Source organism: Elephas maximus, chromosome 5 (genome assembly GCF_024166365.1).
Source record: "Elephas maximus indicus isolate mEleMax1 chromosome 5, mEleMax1 primary haplotype, whole genome shotgun sequence".
Classification (NCBI taxonomy): Eukaryota; Metazoa; Chordata; class Mammalia; order Proboscidea; family Elephantidae; genus Elephas; species Elephas maximus.
The window spans coordinates 36570738-36596417 of record NC_064823.1 but is presented as its reverse complement, the minus strand read 5'-3'; the positions used below and the strand labels follow the sequence as shown (position 1 = coordinate 36596417).

Genomic DNA, 25680 nt, shown 5'->3' with positions numbered 1-25680 from the left:
CGGGAGAGGGTGGGCTAGGGATTAGGAGAATGGGTCACAGTGAAGATAAGGGGGTCCTTCCTCTTCCCTGTCCCCGCCCCTTGCTAAGGCAGCCAGAGCGCACAAACCAGGGGCTCCCCTCCCTCTCCCCTGGTCCTCCAAACTCCCTGGCCCCAAGACAGAGGCCGGTGGGTCTGGGGCAACGCGACTCGCCATCAGCTGGAAAGGCTACGTGCGATGCCGGGCAAAGGCGCTTACTTTCCGAGCTCCTCGAAAAGCTGATATTCGTCCGTGAACCTGGTGCAGGTTGTGGTCGAAGCCATCCTCGGTCCGGGCTGCGCCCCTGGCTGGAAGCGTGGTGGACTAGACGCGAGCAGAAGCGCGGCTTCCTCGGGACTGGCCCTGCAGCGCTGTCACCTAGGGCCGCCCTCACTTTTCTGGTCCGAAAGTAGCTCGCCCAGGAGGGAGTGTGCGCAGGGGCGGGGCGGGGCGGGAGGAGAGATGACCAGAAAGAGCGCCGTGGGGTCTCCTCTCCACGGTCCGCCGATCCTACTCCTCCTCCTCGGGCCTCGCTTCCTTCTTCTTCTCTGCACTCTCCACCAGACCCTTTTCCAGCCCCTCTCTCCAAATGCAGGGGGAAAAGTACTCAAGAAGAGGGGCCCGGGAAAATGGAAAAAGAGCCGGGCACGGGGAAAGAGGCGAGCAGTTGCGAAACGTTCCGCACCGGGGATAGGAGGGGTAGTGGCAGAGGGGAGGGAGCCCGAGGGGGCGGGGGCGGAGTGCTGAGGGGCCGAGGCCGCAGAGCCCGGAGCGGGCAGCCAGAGCCCGGCAGCAGCTGTCAGCGGGCGCGGGCGCGGGGCGCGCCGGGGCTCGGTCGAGCGTGCGCGCCCGGGCCAGCCTCCCTCCCGCCGGCAGCAGCGGCACTGGGGACACTGCACCTCAGCTGCCTCGCGCAGCAAAACGAGCCCGCGCGGTTTAGAGACGGCGCCGAGAGAAAAAAAAGCGCTCGGCTCGGGCCAAGTCTCGACTGCAGTCCTCCCTTCCTCCGCCTCCTTCCCCAGCACCTCCTCCCGCCCCTCCCTCGCGAAGCCCCCTCCTCGCTGATCCCACACCTCCCTCTAGCGACTCCAACCGTCTCCCTTCGTGAAGCGTTCGCCCTCCCTCGGTCTCACACACAGGCGCGCGCGGCACATCCGTCTCGAGAGAGACCAGTGGGTGGAGGATGTGCGGGGGTTTAGGTGAATGAGGCCAGATGTCAAAATTACCAATCTAAAACCCGCGGAAAAGCTGCTGCCCGAAACTGGGACTGATTTAGTGGGACGATGCGGGGCTACTCGAGAACGACCCAGGGCAGCCTCCGGGGGTCTCGGAGCCCCAGCCTATTTTGGGAGCCGGGCCCTGAGAACCGCTCTAGGCCAACTCCCGGGCCGCGATTCACCGGGCGGGAGGGCGAGAGGCGCAACCACTTGATCTGCCGTGGTTCTGTGCTGACACAACAGGGGCCGGATGTGGGCAGCTGGCTGCTTTCAGAGAAAGTTCCCAGCTTCCCAAAGCCTCTCAGCCATTGTCGAGTCCCACCCCCGCGGCAGCCGCGTTCGCCGCGCCGCCACCCCTCAGGCGCCAGGCGCAGGTATTTTCTCTCCCTCACCGCCCGATTAGTGAGGGGGGACGCCGGCCCCTGCGCCACGTTTCGCTACTGATTTGATTGCAACTCATTCTCCACCTTCCCCGCCGCTTTCCAAGCCGGGTTGCTCAGACCCTGGCAATCCCCGAAAGCCTTTGCTTTCAGCCATGAACGTTACTAGAATGAAACCAGAAAACTCCACCACAGAGCCACACCTTCCCTTCTCTTCTGAGTAACTCCCTGTAACCTCTTTAAGTTCTGATAGTAAGGCAGGTTCTCGCGATATTTGCAGTTCCAAAGGAGGCAGAGGGCGGGGAATTAGAAAGGTTGGGTGTTGGTCATGGGACCTGGTGGGGCTGACGTCACTCACATCACGTCCAGCCCGTTTCGCTTTGCAAAAAAAAAAAGGAAAAGGAGAGCTTTGCCTGAAATGCGCTAAGCTCTGGACAGGGTAGTTACATGTGCATATACTGGGTAAATGAGTGTCTGAAAAACCGCTTAACAGTTCAAGAATGTATCCTACTGCATTTTCCAATCTGTCATTGTTTACAGTAAATACAAGAAAAAATAATTATACATTACATGTAAAAATAGACAAATTGTTGGTGATTGCTAAAACGACCCTTGGGCCTTCTTTCCAGCCCTGTGTCTTTAATCAAGTATACAGTTGCAGGTTTAGGGACAGACCACAAAACAAGAGTTATGAACGATTTTTTTGAGATCAGTGCCTTTTATTCTTCAATACAAGTAATAAAAACCTTGCAATTCTACTGCTAATTTGTTCGTCATTAGCATTACATTTTTTAAGGGACACAATTTTACAGCTGAAAAGGAAATCTCAGCCTTAAAAAGGTGGTTACTTGCTCCCAGGAGGCTGATACTAATTAATTGCCTTGCCCGTGGTCACACATAATCTTTAGGTTCTCAGATTTCCTGATTCAGGGGATGCAGTTCTACTAATAATTGAGTTTCTTCTGAATTACTCAAAATGTTCATAATTGTTAATGCTTATTACAACAAAATTGAAGTTTACATGTTTTTGTTTCTGAGTCTTAAAAACAATTAACAGTATGTAGGTCGCTATGAGTCAAAATTGACTCGACGGCACTGGGTTTGGTTTTTGGTTTTAAGGTGTGATACAGAAAAAAAAAGAAAAGAAAAACCGTAAAACTGCGTAGAGAAAAAAGTCTAAATACTAGTATTTAGGCTTTGAAGTTGAAAAAAATTTTTGTTAGGCTAAAGGTTTTTAATATATACTTTAAATGTTTAGCAATATGCTGTCTCTGAATCTAAAAATGAAACCAAAAGTAAAATTAAAACAATAAATAAATGTTATATAAGATTTTGCACCTCTGAAGGAATTGTTTTTAAAATATTCACACAATGAAGTCTACATAATTACAGTATTTGTCTTAGTTATTTAAACTACAGATACTTGTAAAGTGTTCATGATAACTGTATGGGGAAACGAAGAAAACGTAACAGTTTTAATACCGACGTATTATTAGACAATACATGAGTACATTTTGTAAGTACTCTGCTTAGTCTGTATTTGCATTGTTCTTTGATCTTTATCTTGGACTAATTAAAATGTTTCTCTTATTTAAATATTGACGAGTATTTCCGGAGTCTGAACCACTTAAAAAGATAATCAAGTCAAAGCTTTTGTCAGTACTACTTCAACATAGTTTTAGGGATCTGTTGTTGAATGCCATCTAGTCAGTTCTTTCTCATAGCAACCCTATATGACAAAGTAGAACAGTCCCATAATGTTTCCTAGGCTATATTCTTTAAGGGAGCAGATCACCAGGTCCTTTCTTTTGCCGGGCAGCTGTTGGGGTCTAACCACTTAACCATTGCAGCACAAGGGCTCCATATTTCAGGAATAATCCTACAACATAGAGTTCAATTTAAAGGGTGTAGACTCATAATAGTGGAATAAACAGTGGCTCTTATTCTTCTTGGGTTTAGTGTCGAAATGCATTTAAATTTCATCATACATACATAACTGATTCCAAAAGGGTAACACTTAAGAAGGGCAGTAGAGGGAATCCACACCCTTGTGATTATTTTATTGTTTGTTTAATTTGGCTGTCATTAATGAGGAACCAGGTTAGTATTTTCATTGACAAGATCAGGTTTTATAAACACAGAGCCAGTTATCCAGAGGTTATTATTTTGTGCTGAAATATCCTGATATGAACATGTGATAATTTTACACGCTGAATAATAATAGAAACTTGGTGTCTTACAAGGTTGTTGGAAGGCACAGTATCTTAATTATAGTGATTGAAAACATTTTTAATACAGTTTTATACCATTATTTAAGAGAATATATTTACAAGACAAAGTCCCTGGGTGGTGCAGTGGTCAACACAATCAGCTGCAAACTGAAAAGTTGGAGGTTCCAGTTCACCCAAAGGTGCCTTGGAAGAAAGTCCTGATGATCTACGTACAAAAAGTCAGCCATGGAAAACCCCGTGGAGTACAGTTCTATTCTGACGCACACGGGGTTGCCATGAGTCGGAAATGATTCCACGGCAACTGGTTTGGTTTTGATATTTGTAAGATAGTGATCATTTGCACTGTATTATTTTGACTTTTTTTCACCTCTTACACTCATTGCCTTCAAGTCGATTCCAACTCATGGCGACCCTATACATTATATAAAATTATTTCAGTGGTAGCCTAATCAGAAGTTATACCAAAATGAATTTGGACTATCGTCTCTTGCTTGTTTTGTTCAATAGCCTTCTGCCCTTGGCCTGTTCATCCTCGTCCCAGCATAACAGCCACAACGATTCTTTCAAAGCCTCAGTCAGATCAAATCATGCCTTTGCTCAAAACCTTCCCAGGGCTTCCCATCTCAAATGGACTAAACACAAAGTTCTAAAAATGGCCTACAAGGCCCTGGGAGATCTGTTCCCCGCCCTTACTCGCTCTGACCTCATCTTGTGCCCTGGATCACTCCATTTGAGCCACACTGGCCTCTTTGCTGTTCTTGGAACATACCTGGCATGCTCCTGATTAGGGACTTTCCTGTTTCCTTCTGGAGAATGTTCTTAGCTATCCTCCTGTCCCATTCCCTTACCTACTTCCAGTCATTTCTCAAACGTCACCTTATCAATAAACCATCCCTGAGTACTCTATTAGTTATTGCATCTCTTTCAGAGAGTTTTCACTCCTAGTCCAGCCTTTATATTTTCCTTAATACCTATTACATGTTAGTTGTTGTTGAGTTGGCTCAAACTCACGGCGACATTATATATAACAGAGCAAAATATTGCCCAGTCCTGTGCCATCTTTACGATATTGAGTGTCTTGTTGCAGCTCATGTGCCAGTTCATCTCACTGAGGGTTTCCCTTGCTTTCGTGGACCCTCTACTTTAAGAACATGATGTGCTTTTCTAGTGATTCGTCTTTCCTGATGATGTGTCCAAAGTAAGCAAACCAAAGTCTCACCACATTTACTTCTAAGGAATATTTCTAGTTGTATTTCAGAAAAAGTGTAACAAAACATTTTATCTGTTTTAGCAGGTGCTAAAAAATTAATATTTTTATTAAAAATAAATGTCTTAATAAACTAATTTATTTGGTCTTTTGGCAAAACCAAACCAAACCCACCGTCGTCAAGTTGATTCCGACTCACAGCGATTCTGTAGGATAGAGTAGAACTACCCCATAGAGCTTCCAAGGCTGTAAATCTTTACAGGGACAGACTACCACATCTTTCTCCTGCTGAATGGCTGGTGGGTTTGAAACGCTGACCTTTTGGTTAGCAGATAAACACTTTAACCACTGTGCCACCAGGGCACCTCAGGAAGAAGGAACTTTAGGGTTTTTTAGGTATGTTGGCTTTACCAAATTTAACACTGTAATGAAATACAGATGCCGAAAGTTTCATATTGCTAGATCTCATTGTGAAGATACAAATCAATGTAAGGAAATGAAAAATGTGGATTTAAAAAATGTAATGAAGTGCAAATTGGAAAAAAAATTTCTGAACAGTAGCATATTAGGTGTCTTAATTGATTTAGGATAATCACACAAGAATTGAGGTCAGCGGGGTACTTCTTCCATCTCCTTTCTACTTTGCTAAACCGGAAGCAAAGCACTCATAATTGTATCCTGTTTTAAAATACACCCTTCAGTACTGGAAAGGCAGTAACAGCAAGCAAAGGATGGAGATGGGGTGTGGTTTGAAAAGTAGTTGCAAGCAGAGGCCTGTCATTAAGTGGGATGCTAGATTTCGTTTAGATGAAATCATGTTAGGGTCAAATCCAGGCCGAAATCTGCTCTAAATGTATCCCATCCCTTCTCTGTGATATGATCGTATGACAAACAGTAGGGAAGTAATGGAAGATAGACTGAAAATGATCATTACATACAAATGCATCATGAAAACCAAACACCGAAAAGTATTTGTTGTCTCTCTCTGTTTTGGCTACTTGGAATAGAAAATTGCAAGACTTAGTAGTCCCCCTGAGAAGAGACAAGTTTCCAGTATTTAAACAAACAAAGGCAGATATTTTCATTCATTGATTTCCTTTGCTGCAAAGTTAATGACAAGAAACAATGGAGATAATGTTATCTTGATAACGCCCCAAAGTGGAGAATTCATCCTTTTAGAATTTTATTGTAACCAGTCTCCATTGCAGATTTGGAGGCAAGGGAAAAAACAATTTGCTGTTTCTTTTTCCAGTTAGCTTTTCCACTGCCTTGGCACAGTGATTGTGTCTTAGATATAACTTAACCTGATAGAGCCAGACAAAGTTTATCAATGAGTAGATAATCAATTTACCAGATCATCCATTAGAGAAGATGAATTTGTAGATGGAGAGATGAACTATTTATAAAACAAAAGCTAATAACAGGAAAGGTTTTATCTGTTTTAGCAGGTGCTAAAAAACTAACATTTTTATTAAAAATAAATGTCTAAATAAACAATAAGCCACATCTGTACAGTGAAGCCTTTTCTTATTTCTTCCAAGTACATTGGGTACCACACACTTAATCCTCCATTAACACATATGCATACCTAAAACTCCACTAAAACCATTATAGCAGGAAATTTCATTAAATAAGAAATATAAACCAAAATTGATATTTCGCTTGTAGAGCCATTAATAAATTTGAGAAAATGAATTAGCAAGTTTTAAGGTCCTTGGGTGGTACGAACAGTTAATACTCAGCTGCTAACTGAAACGTCGAAGATTTGAGTCCTAGAAGAAAGACCTGACAACCTACTTCTGAAAAACCAGCCATTAGAAACCCCATGGATCACAGTTATCTGGCATACATAGATGCACTCCACAGCAAGTGCTTTTTTTTTTTTTTGAGTTTCCTGTGCACCCATAATGACTCGCACTTACCACTGTTGCACTTACCACACTACACTGTAGTTAGTCTATTGGTCTGTCAGTAGCAGGGACTCCTATTTAGTCCTCACCCCAGCACTAGCACACAGCTCATGCCATAATGTTGTTGTTGTTAGGTGCCGTCGAGTTAGTTCCAACTCGTAGCGACTCTGTGCCCAACAGAACGAAACACTGCCCAGTCCTGTGCCACCCTCACAGTTGTTGCTGTGCTTGAACCCATCGTTGTATCCACTCTGTCAATCCATCTTGTTGAGGGTCTTTCTCTCTTTCACTGACCCTCTGCTTCACCCAGCATAATGTCCATCTCCAGGGACAGGTCCGTCCTTATAACATGTCCGAAGTACATGAGACAAAGTCTTGTCGCTCTCACTTCTAAGGAGCATTCTGGCTGTACTTCTTCTAAGACAGATTTGTTTGTTCTTCTGGCAGTCCATGGTATTTTGAATACTCTTCTCCAACATCATAATTCAACGGCGTCAGTTCCTCTTCGGTCTTCCTTATTCATTGTACAGCTTTCGCATGCATACGAGGTGCTTGAAAACACCACGGCTTGGGTCAGATGCACCTTAGTCCTCAAAGTGACATCTTTGCTTTTTAATACTTAAAATACGTCTTTTGCAAAGATTTTCCCAGGGAATACGTTGTTTCATTTCTTGACTGCTGCTTCCATAGATGTTGATTGTGGATCCAAGTAAAATGAAATCCTTACCAACTTCAGTATTTTCTCTGTTTATCATGATGTCGCTTATTGGTCCAGTTGTGAGGACTTTTGTTTTCTTTATGTTAAGGTATAATCAATACTGAAGGCTGTAGTCTTTGATCTTCATCAGTAAGTGCTTCAAGTCCTCTTCATTTCAGCAAGCAAGTTTGTGTCATTTGCATATCCCACTTTATTAATGAACCTTCCTCTAATCCTAATGCCACAACCTTCTTCGCATTGTCCAGCTTCTCAGATTATTTGCTCATCATACAGACTGAATAAGTGTGGTAAAAGGATACAACCCTGATGCATGCCTTTCCTGATGTTAAACCACAATATCCCCCTGTTCTGTTCTAATGACTGCCTCTTGGTCTATGTACAGATTCCTTATGAGCACAATTAGGTGTGCCATAATAGGTGCTGAAAAATGGTATTCAATAATATCTTTTTTTAAAAAATTAACATATGTTATCATCAGTCTTTGCCTTCCAATTCTTTTTTTTTTTTAAATGCCCAATAGGCTTTAGTGAGGCTTCTTGGTAACCATATTTAATGGATCCTTTTCTATCCTTAACTAACTTTGCTTCTCTGTATCATTTCATACTCCTGACCTGAAATTCTCTCCTCTGCTGGTTTCCATAGCTGATGCCACATTTTCTAATCATGGGCCCTCACCCCTGACCACCTCCAACATTTCTGTCTCCTCTTTTCTTCAGTCTCATTCCTGAGGTCTTCTTTCTGTGCCCTTAAGGTAAAGGACAGTGATCTCCAGAGTCCTGTCTTAAGCTGTCTTTTTCTTGTTTTACATCCTCTCCTGGTCTACCTTTTTCACCCTCTTTATTTTAATTATTGTGTGTCTTAAATCTGGTTCCCCAGAAGCAGACCCTTAGACCTGAAGAAGAGTAAGGAAGTGGAAAAAACTATACAAAAAATGTGTATGCCCCAGCCTGATCTACAGAGAGCTCTGAAGTATAAATTGTACCTCAGATTTTGTTCCTATTGAGACAAGGGCTTTCCTGTTCCTTCCCCAGTCAGTCATTGGCCACCAGCTACGGTGCAGGGAAAAAGGAGGGGACTTAAAATCCCATGAACTAGAGCTCTTGGTCCTTGTAAGTCAAATAACTCGGGTAGCTCCAAGGTGTGCCACTGAGAAAAAAGTCACAGGTACAATGTGTTAGAAGCAAAGAACACAGAGCTGGAGGATTGGCACACAGCCCTGAGATTCCAGATAAAGGGAAGGGAAAGCACCAACAGGGTCAGCTACAATATTGAAATGCTAATAACAACTCTGAAATCTGTATCTCTAGCTCAGATCTCTCTCTGAGCTTCAGACCTCAGTTGCCAACTCCCTACTGGAAATTTCCTCTTGGATATTCCCTTTGGACCTCTAATTCAAACTCTACAGAGTACAGTTCTGCTCTGACACTCGAGGGGTCACCATGCATGAGTCAGAATCCACCTGACAGACACTGGTTTACCTCTAATTCAAGATACCTAAAATTTAACTACTCTCCTGCCTTCCCTCCACACCTGCCCCTCCTCCAGGTATCAGTGAAATTTGAGGGGCACCTATAACAGCTCTTCCTCCTTACTCTCACAAGCATTAACAAGTCTATATATACATTTTTTTTTTTTTATACATCATGTCATTCTCAATGCAAATGCCGTAGTTTGGTCCCCTAAATTCACTTAAGTTGTAGAATAAAATTCAAATTCACACACACACACAAAAAAGACAAGGCTCCTGGTCTGACAGAGACTATAGAACCCCAAGAATATGGCCCCCGCACACCATTTTCATGCAATATTGAAGTCACTCCGGAGGTTCACCCTTCAGCCAAAGATCAGGCAGGTTTATAGGGTCAAGAAGTACAGCCAGAATGCTCTTAGCAGCAAGGATGGCGAGACTATGTCTTACATACTTTGAACATGTTGTCAGGAGAGATCAGTTCTGGAAAAGGACATCATGCTTCATAAAGTACAGGGTCAACGAAAAAGAGGAAGACCTTCAACGAGTTGGATTGACGCAGTGGCTGCAACAGTGGACTCAAGTATTACAACGATTGTGGGCATGGCACAGGACCAGGCAGTGTTTCCTTCTATTGTACATAGGGTTGCTATGAGTCGGAACTGACTTGACAGCACCTAACGACAACAACAAAAAAGGCCAGCAATAACACACATGAGGTACGTACTTCATAGTTCAATCATGTATATGAGACTAATGGGCCTACAAGCCCAAAAGCAAAGACGGCAGGAAGGGACAGAAAACTGGACAAACGGAAACAGGTAACGTGGGCTGAAGAAGGGGAGAGTGTTGACACATAGCAGGGTTGGGAACAATGTCACAAAACAATTTGTGTATTAACTCTTTAATGAGAAGCTCGTTTGCTCTGTAAGCTTTCACCTGAATTGCAGCCTTAAAAAAATCATTTAAAGAAGGCCTAGTAGTACAGTGGTAAAGCTCTCAGCTGCTGGCCAAAAGGTCAGCAATTTGAACCCACCCAGCAGCTCTGTAGGAGAAAGGTGTGGCAGTCTATTTCCACGAATATTATAGCCTTGGAAACTCTCTGGGGCAGTTCTACTCTGTCCTATAGGGTTGCTATGAGTCTGAATTGATTCAAGGGTTTTAAATTCACTTGGATTAAGGTATTAGTCACCAGCTTGCCCTTCTCCAATGAATTCACAGTGAAGAAATCTAATATGTCCTTTCTCAGTGCAAATACCTTTGTTAGCTACTGACATATCCTTAGGAAAAATAGAGTCCAGTATCTTTAGTAGGCCCTACCAGGCAATTACTGGTCTGTGTCCTGATTAGTTTCATAGACTTGTCTCTTGTCCCTGCCTCATACCCCTATCGCTAACCATTACTAGAATTATCTATTCATTTCTTTCCATTTTATCGCCAGGCCAAATGTTCGTCTCTCAATCAGTTTTCTAAAAAAGCCTTCCAACTGCATTCATTCTTGTTCTCTTCCATCTCCATACAGCTGACAGAATGATCTTTTGAAAACAAATCTGATCCCATCATTCCCTTGCTAAAATATTCCAATCACTTCTCTAGTCATATATATATATTTCTTAGAGAACTGGATCTTTAGTATAAGAGGTCCTAGAGGACAGGGAGGGCCCCTAGGGGTGTCCATAATTTAACACTCTTCCTAAAGCACAGCAAATAGCAAGGCAGGGTGGAGGCCAGGGAGCGGTCAGCCACCCCCTCCCTTGCCCACAAGGCCAGAGGGGCACACCAAATACAGCTGGGGCTTTAGTGGGTGGGGACTTCTCCCCAGGAGTGACCAGTCACATGCTGGGGATAGGGATGCAGGTAATACTGATGTCTCAGAGAAAGGGGTCATTATACATGGTAGTGTAATGGAGACCACAATCTTTTACATGCTCTGGAAAGCCCTGTGTGATCTGTTTCTGTGTGCTTCTTATACCTTGGTTAAGAAGTTTTTCCTAACCCCAAGGTTATAAATGTTTTCCTATGACCAAATGTTCACAGTTGCCCATTTCTTTCCCTCTGCTTTGTTCTGACCAAGCTTTAGTCAGACTTCTCTTCTTCCTGAACTCTTGCTCAGGCTTGGGAGCAAGCACTAAAAAGGGAAAAGAATGTGCTCCCTTTATCAGCTTTTATTTAGGAGTCAGCTGACAACAACGTCTGACCCTAAAACAACTGACCTTTGCCGCCACCCTTCCCTATATGACTTAGCTAAGACTCACAAATACCCCTCTTGTTTACCTACTAGGCCAGACACAAACCCTCCAAATTCCTATTCTTTGCCCCATAGACAGTTAGCTGATGTTAGTTAACCAAACTGGTTAATCTTTGCTCCTTCCCCCAGGTCCCTGAACTTTGTCCCACCCTCTGCCTGAGTCAGCATACAACCCCTACCGCCACCATCACCGCTTCAGAGCCTCTCCTAAAGAATAGACCGTCCCTGACCGAAAAACAAACCTGTTGCCATCAGGTTGATTCCAAAAAATGGCGGCCCGGTGTGTTACAGAATAGAGCTGAGCTCCACGGGCTTTCTTGGCTTTAATCTCTACAAAATAGGTCACCAGGACTTTTTTCCAAGGTACTGGTGGATGCGTTCAAACCATCAACCTTTCCTTTAGTAGCCAAGCACAAATGGTTTGTGCCACCCAGGGACCTAGCCCATCATTAGGGTAAAACATTCTCTGACTATGAGAAAAAGCTTTTTTGACTAATTCTGGAGATACTTGCAGATTTCTGAGACTGGAGAGTTTTCTCTACTGCAGTAATTCTTCTTCCTGAATAAAGTCTCTCACTATCTAAGTCCAGGTTTGTTTTTATTTAATGCCTATATTTTCTCCTAATATTGCTATTGCTATTATGATTAGTATTTTAACCTATCTGAAATTTATTTTTGTGGATGGTGTGATATACTTCCGTTTTTTTCTCAAATGGATAATTTTGTCAATGCATTCATTGAGTAGTCTGTTGTTTCTCACTTACTTGAAAAAACTCTTTTATCATATACCCGTTTATACAAGGGATCACTTCATTACTCTCCATTATGTTTTTATTAATCTTGTTGCCTATTTCTGGGCCAACACTCTTCACTTAATTTATGTAGTTTGAAACTTTTTATAATAATCAGTGATTTAAATTTTAAGTTACTTTTGTCAAAAGTTGGAAAAAAAAATTTCATCACATAGGGGACAATGCCAAGAGTTAGCTATGTGATGTATCAGATAAGCAATTCAAACTGTACCCATCAGAATAGATTTTAAAATGTATTTTCTTACTCAGCTTGTCAACAAATCTGCATACTATATTTTTACACACATAACATGTATCTTTGTTTGCCAACCACAGCCTCCCCCTCTCCGAGGTATTTTCATAAGAGCCACTATGCCAATTTTTTTTTTTTTTTTACATGTTTCTGTGAAAAAGAAAAATTAGCACAGCACATTTTCACTCAGGGTTGGGGGGGTTGGCAAAGAAATGTAGAAGGTATGCATTATTTGCATAAAATGCCATAATTATGGTAACTTCTATCTTATTGGGATAATGACATGGTATGTCCAGCTAATTTACTATTATTCAAGTAGAAGTTATTCACATCCTCGATCATCAAGGCCGCTGATAATTCTTAAAGGACCTAAAGAGGTTTAACAATCTATTTGCCCAATGAAAAAATGCATGTGGCTAAACCTATCCACCGAAATCTCTTCCATTCTTCTTCTACAGAAATAGGATTGGGACTGAGCACTTAGTTAGAGTACCTCTCCCAGATTCCCTTGCCTTGAGATTAAGTGCTTGTCAAAGGCATATAAGCAGAAATGATATATACCCCTTCCAGGCCTGGCCTATAGATGCTCTTTAATATTCTGCACATTTGCCAGATGACTGGGATGGCGATTCCTAGCACAATCTTGTAAGCATCATGTGGAAGATGGCAGAGCCACATCACCCTGAATCCCTGAAAGAATTCATGGAGCAGAGCTGTTACTATCCCAAAACCTCTGCTCTGGACCAAAGAAACAAACTCTCATCCTTTAAGGAACTGTATTTTGAGACTCTTATTTGTTTCTATGGAGTCCCTTGGTGGCGCAATTAAGTGGTACCTTCCAGAGGTACCTTGGAAGGCAGGCCTGGTGATCTACTTCCAAAAGGTCATAGCCACTGGAAACCGTATGGACCACAGTTCTTCTCTGATACACATGGGGTCGCCATGAGTCAGAAGCAGCTCAATGGCAACTGGTTGATATGTTTATGTAGCTAAGCCTACCCCATCAAAATCGAAACATGTAAAAGAAATATTAAAATCAAATGTCCTGTACAATTACAAGGTATTATTATAACTCAAAGCTTAGGAGTAAAATTAAAAAAAAAAAAATCAATGGCAATATGTTATTTGGGTTATTGTCATATTTTATTTTTCCATGTTATGCCAGTTTCCCTCAGTGTGGTGACTGAGAGTTAGCTATATTATAGAATGGCCCAGATCCAGTCAGAACAGGTCCGTATGGTTGAAGTTAAAAAAAAGAAAAAAAAAAAAAGAACGTGCTTACCTTCCTTACACCCTACCATCCACACACACACTCAAAACTAGGTTTCCATTCAAAAGGAGGAACAGATTTTTAGAGGTTCTGAGAGCCATGACAATAAGAACAGAAAGGGCCATACACATTTTGCTCTAAACACTCATTTTAATCCTTTTCTATTTCATCAATTATATCTGTTGGGGGGGTACTCAATTAGTAGCAAATTTGTGAATAACACCCCCTTTTCACAACTGCTTAGTTCAGTTAACAAGGAAGGTGTGTTCTCAGTTTGGGCGTGAAAAAGTATTCTTAGAAGTGGAGGCATTTAACCTGGGCGAGTTGTCAAGGTATGTAATAATAGAAAGCAAAACACAGAGCTCCCACATCTTGAATGTACAAAATCATGCCATCAATTTTTCAACATTTTTGGTTTTTACTGGGTAGTCTATAAATTATGAATGTGTGTATGTGTGCATTGGGCCAGACACTCTGAAGATATAATGTAGAGCAACATAAATACTGCCCCCAATTCCCTAGAATTTACTTTCCACTCAGGAGGATAGGCATTAAACCAATAGTTCTTAAAAATGTTAAGTAATATAAAGGAAGGCTGTCGGGAACCATGAGAATGCACATTTGTCCTGGGTGGGGGCAGGTAGGAAGAGGAGGTTTTTCTGAGAAAGGATGAACAGAATGAGATCTGAAGGATGAGGAGGATGACTAGATGAAAGACAGAGTATACAGAGAAGAGCGTTCTAGGAGATAAAAAATTTCAAATTCAAGGGACCAAAAGAGGTCCAATGGGGTTAAGGTACAGTAAGCAAGATGAGGCTGTAGAAATGGGAAGAAGAGGATCTCATGGGGCCTTTTAAACTATGTGGAGGACAGTGCAGAAAGACTTTTAAGAATAGATGTGATATTTCCCTTTCATAAAGTTCATTCTTGCTGCCTTGTGGAAAATGAATTACACAGCAACCTGAGGTGATCAGATTAAAGGCAAGGTAAGAGGAAGTGAAGCTTGGATTCAGGTAGCGGTGGTGGTGAAAATAAAGATAAATGGATATTTAAAATATACTCAGAAAAATTAATATTAAAATAAATAATAATTGAGAACATCTATGTTCATATGGGAGCCCTGGTGGCCCAGTGGGTGAGAGCTCAGCTACTAATCAAAAGGTCAGCAGTTTGAATCTATTAGCCACTACTTGGAAACCTTATGGGGCAGTTCTGCTCTAATCTACAGGGTCGCAATGAGGCCGAATCGACTCCATGGCAATGGGTTTTTTTTAGAAGTTCATATGAGGAGGCCCTTGGTGGCGCAAATGGTTCAGCACTTGACTAGTAACTGAAAAGTTGACGGCTCAAATCCACTTAGGGGTGCGTAGGAAAAACAGCCTAATGATCTCCTTCCAAAAGACCACAGCCTCGAAAACACTACGGAGTACAGTTCTACTCAGCATACGTAGGGTCTTCATGAGTCAGAGTGGACTCCAAGGCAACTAACTGGTTTAACTGGTTTTAAGTTCATATAAATTAGATAAAACTGTGGACCTCCTATGTCAACATGACTTGGTTTTTTGTTTTTGTTTTTTTTAAGACAACTTTGCTAGGAAATCTAAAACTATAAATTAATAATTAGCTTTACTGTTCGGTTCAGGAAATTTCTTCAGATCAAGTTATTGGAGACAGTAATCTTCTCACCTGGCCAAATAGCTTGTTCATCAATTTATGTATCAAAACTCACTTCACTGTCCCCACCAACCTAAAGTATTAAACCATGAACTTTGCCCGATTCTCAATCAGTTCCCCTCCTTGAAAAACTTCTTTAAGCCCCTTGAGGCCAAAACTACGACTATAAATACTTCTGACTTGCCCCTTTCGAAACACCAGTAAAACTGTCAAAGTGGTATTCTCCCTAGTGTAATGAGTTTGTAGTGCTTTATTAACAGGTTGTCTGATGATATTTTGAGGAGTTCAGCAATATAAACATAGGAAATTGTTTCATAAATACTGGTAAAGTTATACAATGAAATATATGCAGCCATTATTGCATTAAATTATTATGCTGTAGAAAAGTATGGGCAGGGAAAAATGTCACAATATGCTAACTAAAAATTTGAACTTACTAAAGATTGTACGTATTTTAATTTCAGTTTTCTTTGTTTGGTTATGTCTTAATCATCTAGTGCTGCTATAACAGAAATACTGCAAGTGGATGGCTTTGACAAAGAGAAATTTGTTTTCTCACAAGCTAGTAGGCTAGAAGTCCAAATTCAGGGTGTCAGCTCCAGGGGAAGGCTTTCTCTCTCTGTCGGCTCTGGAGGAAAGTCCTTCCTGTCAATCTTCCCCTGGACTGGGAGCTTCTCTGTGCAGGAAACCTGGGTCCAAAAGACTCGCTCTGCTCCAGGTGCTTCTTTCTTGATGGTATGAGGTCCCCAACTCTCTGCTTGCTTCTCTTTACTTCTATCTCTTGAGAGATGAAAGGTGGTTCAGGCCACCCCCCAGGGAAACTCCCTTTACTTTGAATCAGAGAGGTGACCTGAGTAAGAGTGGTGTTACAATCCCACCCTAATCCTCTCAACATAAAATTACAATCACAAAATGGAGGGCAACCACACAATACTGGGAATCATGGCTTAACCAAGTTGATACACACATTTTGCGGGGGGACATAATTCAACCCATGACAGGTTATTTGTTAGGTAGATAGACAAAACCCTGCAAGGACAACTACCTAAATGTTAACTGTGATTACCTTGAGAATAAAGATGTGAATGATTTCTTTTCCCTGCATTTTGATTTTCCTACATTGAATATGTTTTAGTTGTGCAATAAAAGTAATGAATGTTATAAGGAGACACAAATTTTGAATTCACACACATTTGGGTATTGGAATATGAATTCCAGAATCAAATAGACGTTTAGAATTTGTAAACTCTCTGGTTTCTTCCTTGAGGGCTTTGAACTCTGATTTGTTCCGGTATGAACACCTGCTGAGAATTATTATACATAAAAATCACCTAGGGGTCTTGTTAAATTGTACATTCTGATTCAGTATATCTGGGGTGGAAATGCAAAATCTCAGCAGGGGTTCGAACTGGAACAAATCAGTTTGAAGCCCTGGAGATTTCCTTTGTTCAATAACAGAGGAACAGGTGCGGCATAGTAATAACCATTCTTTGCATGATGTAGTCTCACAATAACCTTGCTAGAAACATAATATTTTATGGATGAGAAAACTGGAACACCAAATGTTTAAATGACTTAGCATATTTTTACATGCATAATGCTCACTTTTACATTTTTTTTGCTAACTGCGCAACCTCCTTGCACATTATTTTCCTAGATATGTTGTGGGTGTTATATGTGTGGGTATGTTATTTACGCGGGCACTTTATTTATGAAGAATGGTAATCTTGATCTCACTAGAAAGAAGGATCAAATCAAGTTTTACACCCAGGTTGGTCTAAGATAATAATAACAAACATTAGCGAGTACTTACTATGTGCCTCACAATCCTGTGAGATAGTTCTCTATTATCATCTTCATTTTATAGAATAGAGACTCCTGTGTCTAAAGGAAGTGGCAGGGCAAAAAAAAAAAAATCACACCCAGGTAGAGGGATTCCCAAAGCCTGTATCTTTAATCACTATATATTGTCCCCCACGTTTTTGTTAATTTTTCTATGCCCCAGCTAGATCCTCATAGATAAACTTGCTATTTTTCAAATTGGTAACTCTGAAACTATTTAGCTAATTAGGTGTTATGGACTGAATTATGTCCCCCCAAAATGTGTGTCAACTTGGCTAGGCCGTGATTCCCAGTATTGTGTGATTGTCCATCATTTTGTAGTGTCAGGTGTACCTTAGTCCTTAAAGTGACGTCTTTGCTTTTTAACACTTTAAAGAGCTCTTTTGCAGCAGATTTGCCCAATGCAATCTGTCGTCTGATTTCTTGACTGCTGCTTCCATGGATGTTAATTGTGGATCCAAGTAAAATGAAATCCTTGACAACTCCAATCTTTTCTCCATTTATCATGATGTTGCTTATTGGTCCAGTTTTGAGGATGTTTGTTTTCTTTATGTTGAGGTGTAATCAGTAAGTGTTTCAATCCTCCTCCCTTTCAGCAGGCAAGGTTGTGTCATTTGCATATGGCAGGTTGTTAATGAGTCTTCCTCCAGTCCTGATGCCTCATTCTTCTTCATATAGTCCAGCTTCTCAGATTGCTCAGCATACAGATTAAGTATGGTGAAAGGACACAACCCTGAGTGTACACCTTTCCTGACTTTAAACCATGCAGTGTCCTCTCATTCTGCGTGAATGACTGCCTCTTGGCCTAAGTACATATTCCTCATGAGCACAATTAAGTGTTCTGGAATTCCCATTCTTCCAACGTTGTCCTAGCTACTGTCTTGATACCTCAGGGCCCAATTGATGTGTCCTTGTGAGTCCAGGTACAGCTGGGTCACATTCTTTATGCTCAAGGACAGGAAATAATGGCTATAATATTGTCTCCTAAATCAAGTATGTCCTTCCCAAAGTACCAATTTTTCTTAACGGTATATTTCCTCCTTTATTCAAATTCAATCCTTGGAATAATATTTGCCCTCATTCACATAATGGAATACTAAGCATCGAGAAAGAACAATGATGAATCCGTGAAACATCTCAAAACATGGAGGAATCTGGAAGGCGTTATGCTGAGTGAAAATTGTCAGTTGCAAAAGGACAAGTATTGTACGAGACTACTATTATAAGAACTCGAGAAATACTTTAAATAGAGAAGAAAATATTGTGTATTGTGAGTAATGTTTTGTATACTGTTTGTGCCATGTATTAGGGCTCCTGGTATTGTCCCTATTTTTTCTTCCATGACCTTTATCGTTTTAGAATTTGTATTTAGGTCTTTGATCCATTTTCAGTTCATTTTTGTGCATAGTGTGAGGTATGGTTCTTGTTTCATTTTGTTGCGGATGAATATCCAGTTATGCCAGTACCATTTGTTAAAGAGACTGTCTTTTCCCCATTTAACTGACTTTGGGCGTTTGTCAAATATCAGCTGCTCATATGGGGATGGATTTATGTCTGGATTCTCAATTCTGTTTCATTGGTCTATGTATCTCTTGTAGTACCAGTAGGAGGCTGTTTTGACTACTGTGGTGGCATAATAGGTTCTAAAATCAGATTGCGTGAGGCCTCCCACTTTGTTCTTCTTTTTCAGTAACGCCTTACTTATCCAGGGCCTGTTCTCCTTGCATATGAAGTTGGTGATGTGTTTTCTCCACTCATTAAAAAATGTCACTGGAATTTGGATCAGAATTGCATTGTATTTATAGATGGCTTTAAAAAAAAAAAAAATTTTTTTTTTTTTGATAGAATAGGGATTTTTACAATGTTTAGTCTTCCTATGCATGAGTGAGATGTGTTTTTCTGCTTCTGTAGGTCTCTTTCAGTTTCTTGCAGTAGTGTCTTGTAGTTTTCTTTCTGTAGGTCTTTTATGTCTCTGGCTAGATTTATTCCTAAATATTTTATCTTCTTGGGGGCTACTGTAAATGGTGTTGATTTGGTGATTTCCTCCTCAATGTTTTCTTTGTTGGTGTAGAGAAATCTAACTGATTTTTGTATGTTTATCTTGTATCCTGATATTCTGCTGAACTCTATTAGTTTCAGTAGTTTTCTTGAGGATTCTTTAGGGTTTTCTGTGTATAAGATGATGTCATCTGCAAATAGAGATACTTTTGCTTCTTTCTTACCAATCTGAATGCCTTTTGTTTCTTTATCTAGCCTAACTGCTCTGGCTAGGATCTCCAGCACAATGTTGAATAAGAGTGGTGATAAATGGTATTCTTGTCTGGTTCCCGTTCTCAAGGGGAATATTTTCAGACTGTCTCCTTTTAGGATGATATTAGCTATGGGCTTTGTATAAATGCCTCTACTATGTTGAAGAATTTTCCTTCTATTCCATTTTGCTGAAAGTTTTTATCATGAGTAGGTGTTGAACTTTGTCAAATGCCTTTTCTGCATCAATTGGTAAGATCATGTGGTTCTTGTCTGTTGTTTTATTTATATGGTACGTTACATTGATTTTTTTTTTTTAATCCCTGCCTACCAGGTATGAATCTCACTTGGTCATGATGAATTATTTTTTGATATGTTGTTGAATTCTATTGGCTAGAATTTTGTTGAGAATTTTTGTGCCTAAGTTCATGAACGATTTAGGTCTGTAATTTTCTTTTTTTGTGGTGTCTGTGCCTGGTTTTGATATTAGGGAAATGCTGGCTACATAGAATGAGTTTGGGAGTATTCCATCCTTTTCTATGCTCTGAAATACCTTTAGTAGTGGTGATGTTAATTCTTGCCTGAAAGTTTGGTTGAATTCTTCAGCGAAGCTGTCAGGTCCAGGGCTTTTTTTTGTAGGGACTTTTTAAATTACCTTTTCAATCTCTTCTTTTGTTAGGGGTTTATATAGTTGTTCTGTCTCTGTTTGTTAGTTTAGGTAGGTAGCGTGTTTCTAGAAATTTGTCCATTTCTTCTAGTTTTTCAAATTTGTTAGAATACAGTTTTTCCTAGTAATCTGATATGATTCTTTTAAGTTCAGTTCGTTCTGTTCAACAACATTTTTTATGGTGGTAAATATATATATATAACACAACATTTGTCAATTCAGGTTTTTTGACATGCACAATTCAATGACCCCAAATTCATCACAACAACTTATTTTTGATGTAGTGAATAATTTGGCCTTAACTGTGGTACACTGTGGAGGGGACTTGGATGATGACTTGGTCATATGTTTTGGTGGAAATATTTATGTAAGTTGTAGTAAATTTCCATCTTTTCTAAAGAATACTGCCAATTGTACAGAATAGCATCATGGTGTTGTCCGCCAGAGGGCTAGAAATCTGTGGTTCCTTTTAGTAATCTATCTGTACTAATAGACATGATTAAGGGCTCCTGGTAAATGTTGAAAAGGGAAATGTACCATTGACTCCATGAATTTTATGTATTCAGAAATGTTGTAGGTAAAATTAATTTTAATGCCTGTTGGAATCTTTACTTCCAAACAGTTGTACCATTTGGCTATTATTTTACAATTATTATTTAATGAATTTTCCAGAGAATGTTGATAAAAGTAGAATACAATGTAATTGGAGTGAAGTATTGAAATGCAAAAACAGAAAGAGGCTTTTAAAATGCCTACTAGGAAGAGAAGCCAATGGAAGACTGAAAGAAACTCTTTGGAGAGAAGAAGAGAACGGATAACAAAGAAGCTAAGAGAACCAACTAAAAAGAAAAAAAAAAATTGAGTATTCTTTCCCTGAAAGAATCGACAAGTTCTTGGCAATGTGAAGCCAATGGTTGAGAGATTGGCCTAGGTAATAATAATTGTTATAAAACTGATAATTATAGGATGCTTACTATGTGCTAGGACTCTACTAAACATTTACATATATTAACTCATTTAAATATCACAAAGGTCTTACTGCATTTGTCTATTCTTCCTCTTACTTTACAGATAAGGAAATACAGCCTTCCTAAATACACATTTTCCCTTCCTTCCCAAGAATACTCAGTGAGGACTGCAGCAGTAAAAAAGCAGTTTTCCTAAAGCAGGTGGATTCTGTAACTATTCAATATTTGGAGCATACAGAGTTCAGATCTAGGACAAAGCAATGGTCCCAGAAAAGGAAGCATCCTTGGTAAGATTTGGGAGAACTGAGGTTAGTTGTATTTAATGATGTCTGACAGAAGGAAGTTAAATGTCATTTAACAATGCATAATAGTTAGAAGTTGGGATAGTTGCACATGGTCTAAGATCTTGCATGGGGGACCAGAGAGAGATGCAATGTTAGTAGAAGTGTGTGAGGTATATAACATTTAAGGGCTTAGGTTCTTAATAATAAGTGGTGACACAAAATAAAACAATGCAAGAAACAAACGCTTGATGCTCTAAATATGTGTTCCACAACAATTTCTGGCAATTATTTTTCTTGGCCCAGATGGTGGTGAGGAAATCTATATTTTTGACACCCTCTGGTGTGATGAGAAAGGGCGGTAAGATGTTATGCCAATGGCCCATAAAATAGTACCTAGTTTTTTTAGAGGGAATTCTATGTAAAAACTGCACTGGTGATGATTTTAAACACAAAGACACTCAAGGTACAATAATAGGTAATTTACATAGAGAAAAAAAAGAAAGGAAGTAATGATGAAGGCATAGAATTAGCCATTATCCTTGGCAAGATGTTCATGGGTGACACAAATAAACATAATTAAGTAATATCCCTTAGCAATGTTCAGTCACTTGGATACAGAAACAGATTAACCAATACTTGGATTTAATCAGAGTTAAGGTTTTTCCAGAAATGAATGATTGAGGGAGAAAGGAAAATGAGTTAAGGATATTTGTAGTAAGAACACAAGTTAGAATTGATTCAGTAGCAAAGGATTTTTGCTTTTGTTTTTTTAGTTATAAAGCTGGATCATGAGAAACAAGATAAGGTGACATGTGAGGATATAGAGTTATGATGAATAATGAGAAGTTATAGGTCAATAAATTGGTGGTCTTGATGAGACTCCATAGGTGGAGTCTTAGGGTAAGACACTGGAAGAATAGAAGATGATAGAATGAGATGTTTGAAATTAAAGTTGGGAGATGGTATAGTTTTGGGTGGTGATAAAGTCTAGGTTTGATATGTGAGTGGGTCATGGAGAAGAGATGGACAAAAAGGTTATTGAAGCTAAGGAAACAGTAATTTAGCAGCTAAGATGTTGGTTGGATCACCTACTTAGAATTTAAAGCAGATAAAAATGAAGACAGAAAAGGTATCAGTAAGTGAAGATCAATGACTCAGAGGTCCATAGATGGTCTAACAAGCTGGATACAGGGTGGTCAAGTATGAGAACATGCATTTCAAAAGACATGAGGTTTTTGATGGGAGAAAGAAAAGTGATGGTCTGGAAGTAGCAACTGGGAGCAGACAGGATGCTACCTACCTCAAGCTCCAGGAGTTGAGGAGTACTTAGAGTATAAAAGGGAAAAAAAAAGTCAGCCTTCACTGAAAGGCCTGTAGAGAAAACAGTGTCTTTAGGAGCAGGTCCAGTTTCAACAGCAAACTGAAGGAAACATTAAGTGTAGAGGTTGAGAAAAGAAAAGAGTTTTCTGATGACAGGCAACAAGTTTTGGTGGAAGGGCTTGGGTAGTCAGGTGGGTAAGAGAAGTGAACAGATGCTGAGAGCAGTGAGGTGATGAATATCTATGTGACTGAGGAGACCTGCACTGTGACAATGATTCAGGTGAACCGGGATGTGAGGCATCTAAAGGATGTGTGATTGAAAGTCATGAGGTGGCTGGTCTTGCCTGCAGCTGGAGGTGAGGTTGTGGTGAGGAGGCTGACCTGTCCCTGGGGCAGGAGTGACTCATCAGAGCAAGGAGTCTGAAAATCTTGGGCCCAAGGTTGCTGGAGAAAAAACAGTAATTTAGTGCCCTTTACTTCCCTTTAAGAGCCCTCTCTCCTAAGTAATTCTACTCACTGGAAAAATTCCCACAGGCTCTTTAAACTCAAGTGCTTCTTTTCTAGTCCATTGCATTCCATAGTTAGTCATATCCTCTGTAATCCAAAGCACTGCACACAAACAGCTCTCCTGGTCTGCATGGCATTTCATTGTCATTATTTATGTCTCTGTCTCTCCCACCACACACTGAACTCCTTGACCCAAGAACTGTGGTTTACTTTGTATCTGTGCCACAAAATGAATCATATTCACAAGCTAGATCACAAATTTAGGACCCATTAGGTACACAGTGGAGCCCTAGTGGTACAGCGATTAAGAGCTCAGGTTGTTGACCAAAAGTCCAGTAGCTCAAATCCACCAGTCCCTCTGTGCAAACCCTATGGGGCAGTTCTTCTTTGTCCTGTAAGGTCCCTAAGAGTTGGAATCAACTCCACAGCAAGGAGTTTTTAGTTTAGGTACACAATAGTTTTTGAAGTGTAAGCAAATTAAAAGAGCGCTTACTATGGGTAAGCTTTGGGCTAGGTGCTATACATACCCAACCCTGTTTGGTAGGTAATATTATTGTCATTTTACAGACAAAGAAGCTGGGAATCCAGCTCAAAGGTTAAACAGTCAGGAGGACTCAAAACCAGAAATTAGCCTTAGTTTATCTGACACCAATGTCTTTCAATTCTATCAAGTTGCTCTCCCAATTCTGCCTATGTCCCCCTCCTAAGAGATAAGAGTTGTTATTGCCAATGCATATTGAATTCCGCAGTGACAGAAATGAAGAAAATGAAGGTTAATTCTATTGTGATTCATATTTATTATTTATTAATGTAACTGTTTTAAAAATGTCAGAGTTCATTGCTCTATTTCTAAAGAGTCAAATGATAGAAAGGAAATAAAAAATCCAGTTTACACAATTCAGATTTAATCAAAACTTAGTTTACAGGACAACATATGCAAATGAATGCAAATGTACTGTCTTCGAGAGTTAGCTGAGCTAGAAATATGCAAAGAACTTCCAAACACTAATTCCACCCAGACAGTAAGAAATATGCAAATATCCGAGGGTGTCATGAAGTTTCACAGAAATTTTGACACAGGTAATAAAATATGAAACTCTCTTTCGCATTTGAATTATTTTAAATTATATGACACTTTTTAGAATACAAGAGAGACCAAACAGCTTCTTCTAGAAGACTGTTAACCTCATAACATTCTCCTTACCTAAGGAGTGAGCTGCTGAATATTCACAGCCCGTGTTGTGCCTGCCCAAGCTGGAATCCCAGAGGGCCACTGATGTGAGTTCTGCCTCCTGTGTCACACAGGAAAATCATAACAACTTCTCCATTTGTAGGTGCAAGGCCAGAACGGAACTATGTCATTTTGGAGAGAGGACATTTTGAACACTTCCTCTCATCTCAGAAGCAATTCTATTTCTTTATTCTTATCTCCTGGAGCATTCACAGAAGCATCACATCACGTTCAATTTGGCCAAATGAATGGATTCCAATGTTCAATTGTACGTACTGCGCATTTTACAGGAATGTGAATGCAACTGGGATACAAGTAGAAGTAACATCATTGGCAAGTAATTTCTGGAACAAAGAATTGTTGTAAGGGTTGGTGTTCATGTTTAGGTCCTTAAACAGTGAGAGAAATACATTCAGCATTTTCTTAAATAATTTGCCCCCCCCCAAACCCAAAACCAAACCCACTGTGGTCAAGTTGATTCTGACTCATAGCAACAGGACAGAGTAAAACTGCCCCATGGGGTTTCCAAGGAGCTCCTGGTGGATTTAAACTGCTAACCTTTGGGTTAGCAGCCGTAGTTCTTAACCACTACACCACCAGGGTTTCCTTATTTGACCCAAGTGAATAGCTAAAGCAGATGATTCAGTAAAATTACTAAAGTCAGGAAAATGCAGGGCCTTGAATTATATGGTTTGGTTGTCCACATGCAAATAGGCAGATAATTTGCAGATCTCTACTTCATTTGGTGCTTCATAAACATATCTTGAGGTTTATGGGCAAGTGGAGCAATAGTAGGTTCACTGTAGAATTAAAAGCCTATGGGTAAGGCCAGGTTGGCAAAATTGAACTGTGTGGGTGACAACCTCAGAAAGAGTGGTACTTAAGTTTCATGGACTTACCCGTTAAAACTGTTGAGCTCTGAAAGATCCTTCAGATGGTTACACAGGCTTAGCTATTTTAACACCCAGTAATTGCTGCCTAGATTAAATCAGATCAAAAAATTCTGTGACATACCTACTAGACACATCTCAACAGAATTTAACCTATTGAGCATTTAAGGATTTGGATGAGAAATAAGAAAGAGCGTTACTAGCTATTTGTAAAGAACACACCAAATCTGGGATGCATCAGCTTCATCATACCCTGCTTCATTGCACCAAATGTGAGATGCTTGGTACTCACTGCAGTAAATCTGTGTGGAACTCACAAGTGGTCTCTGATTTCTAGAT

At 40.4% G+C, this 25680-nt stretch overlaps 1 protein-coding gene across 6 annotated transcripts in view; it reads right to left on the bottom strand.

Annotated features, from left to right (window-relative positions):
- Positions 1 to 845, bottom strand: part of CAMK2D (calcium/calmodulin dependent protein kinase II delta) — a 365992-nt gene extending 365147 nt beyond the window's left edge. For 3 of the 6 annotated variants that reach the window (XM_049885469.1, XM_049885468.1, XM_049885465.1), the window contains exon 1: positions 238 to 829. In XM_049885469.1, coding sequence (XP_049741426.1) covers positions 238 to 302 — 65 coding nt within the window. In that variant the 5' untranslated portion in view covers positions 303 to 829. Of the gene's footprint in view, positions 1 to 237 lie in introns of all 6 variants that reach the window. The other 3 variants (XM_049885473.1, XM_049885467.1, XM_049885466.1) reach the window with 3 other exon arrangements.
- Between the last annotated feature and the right edge of the window lie 24835 nt (positions 846 to 25680).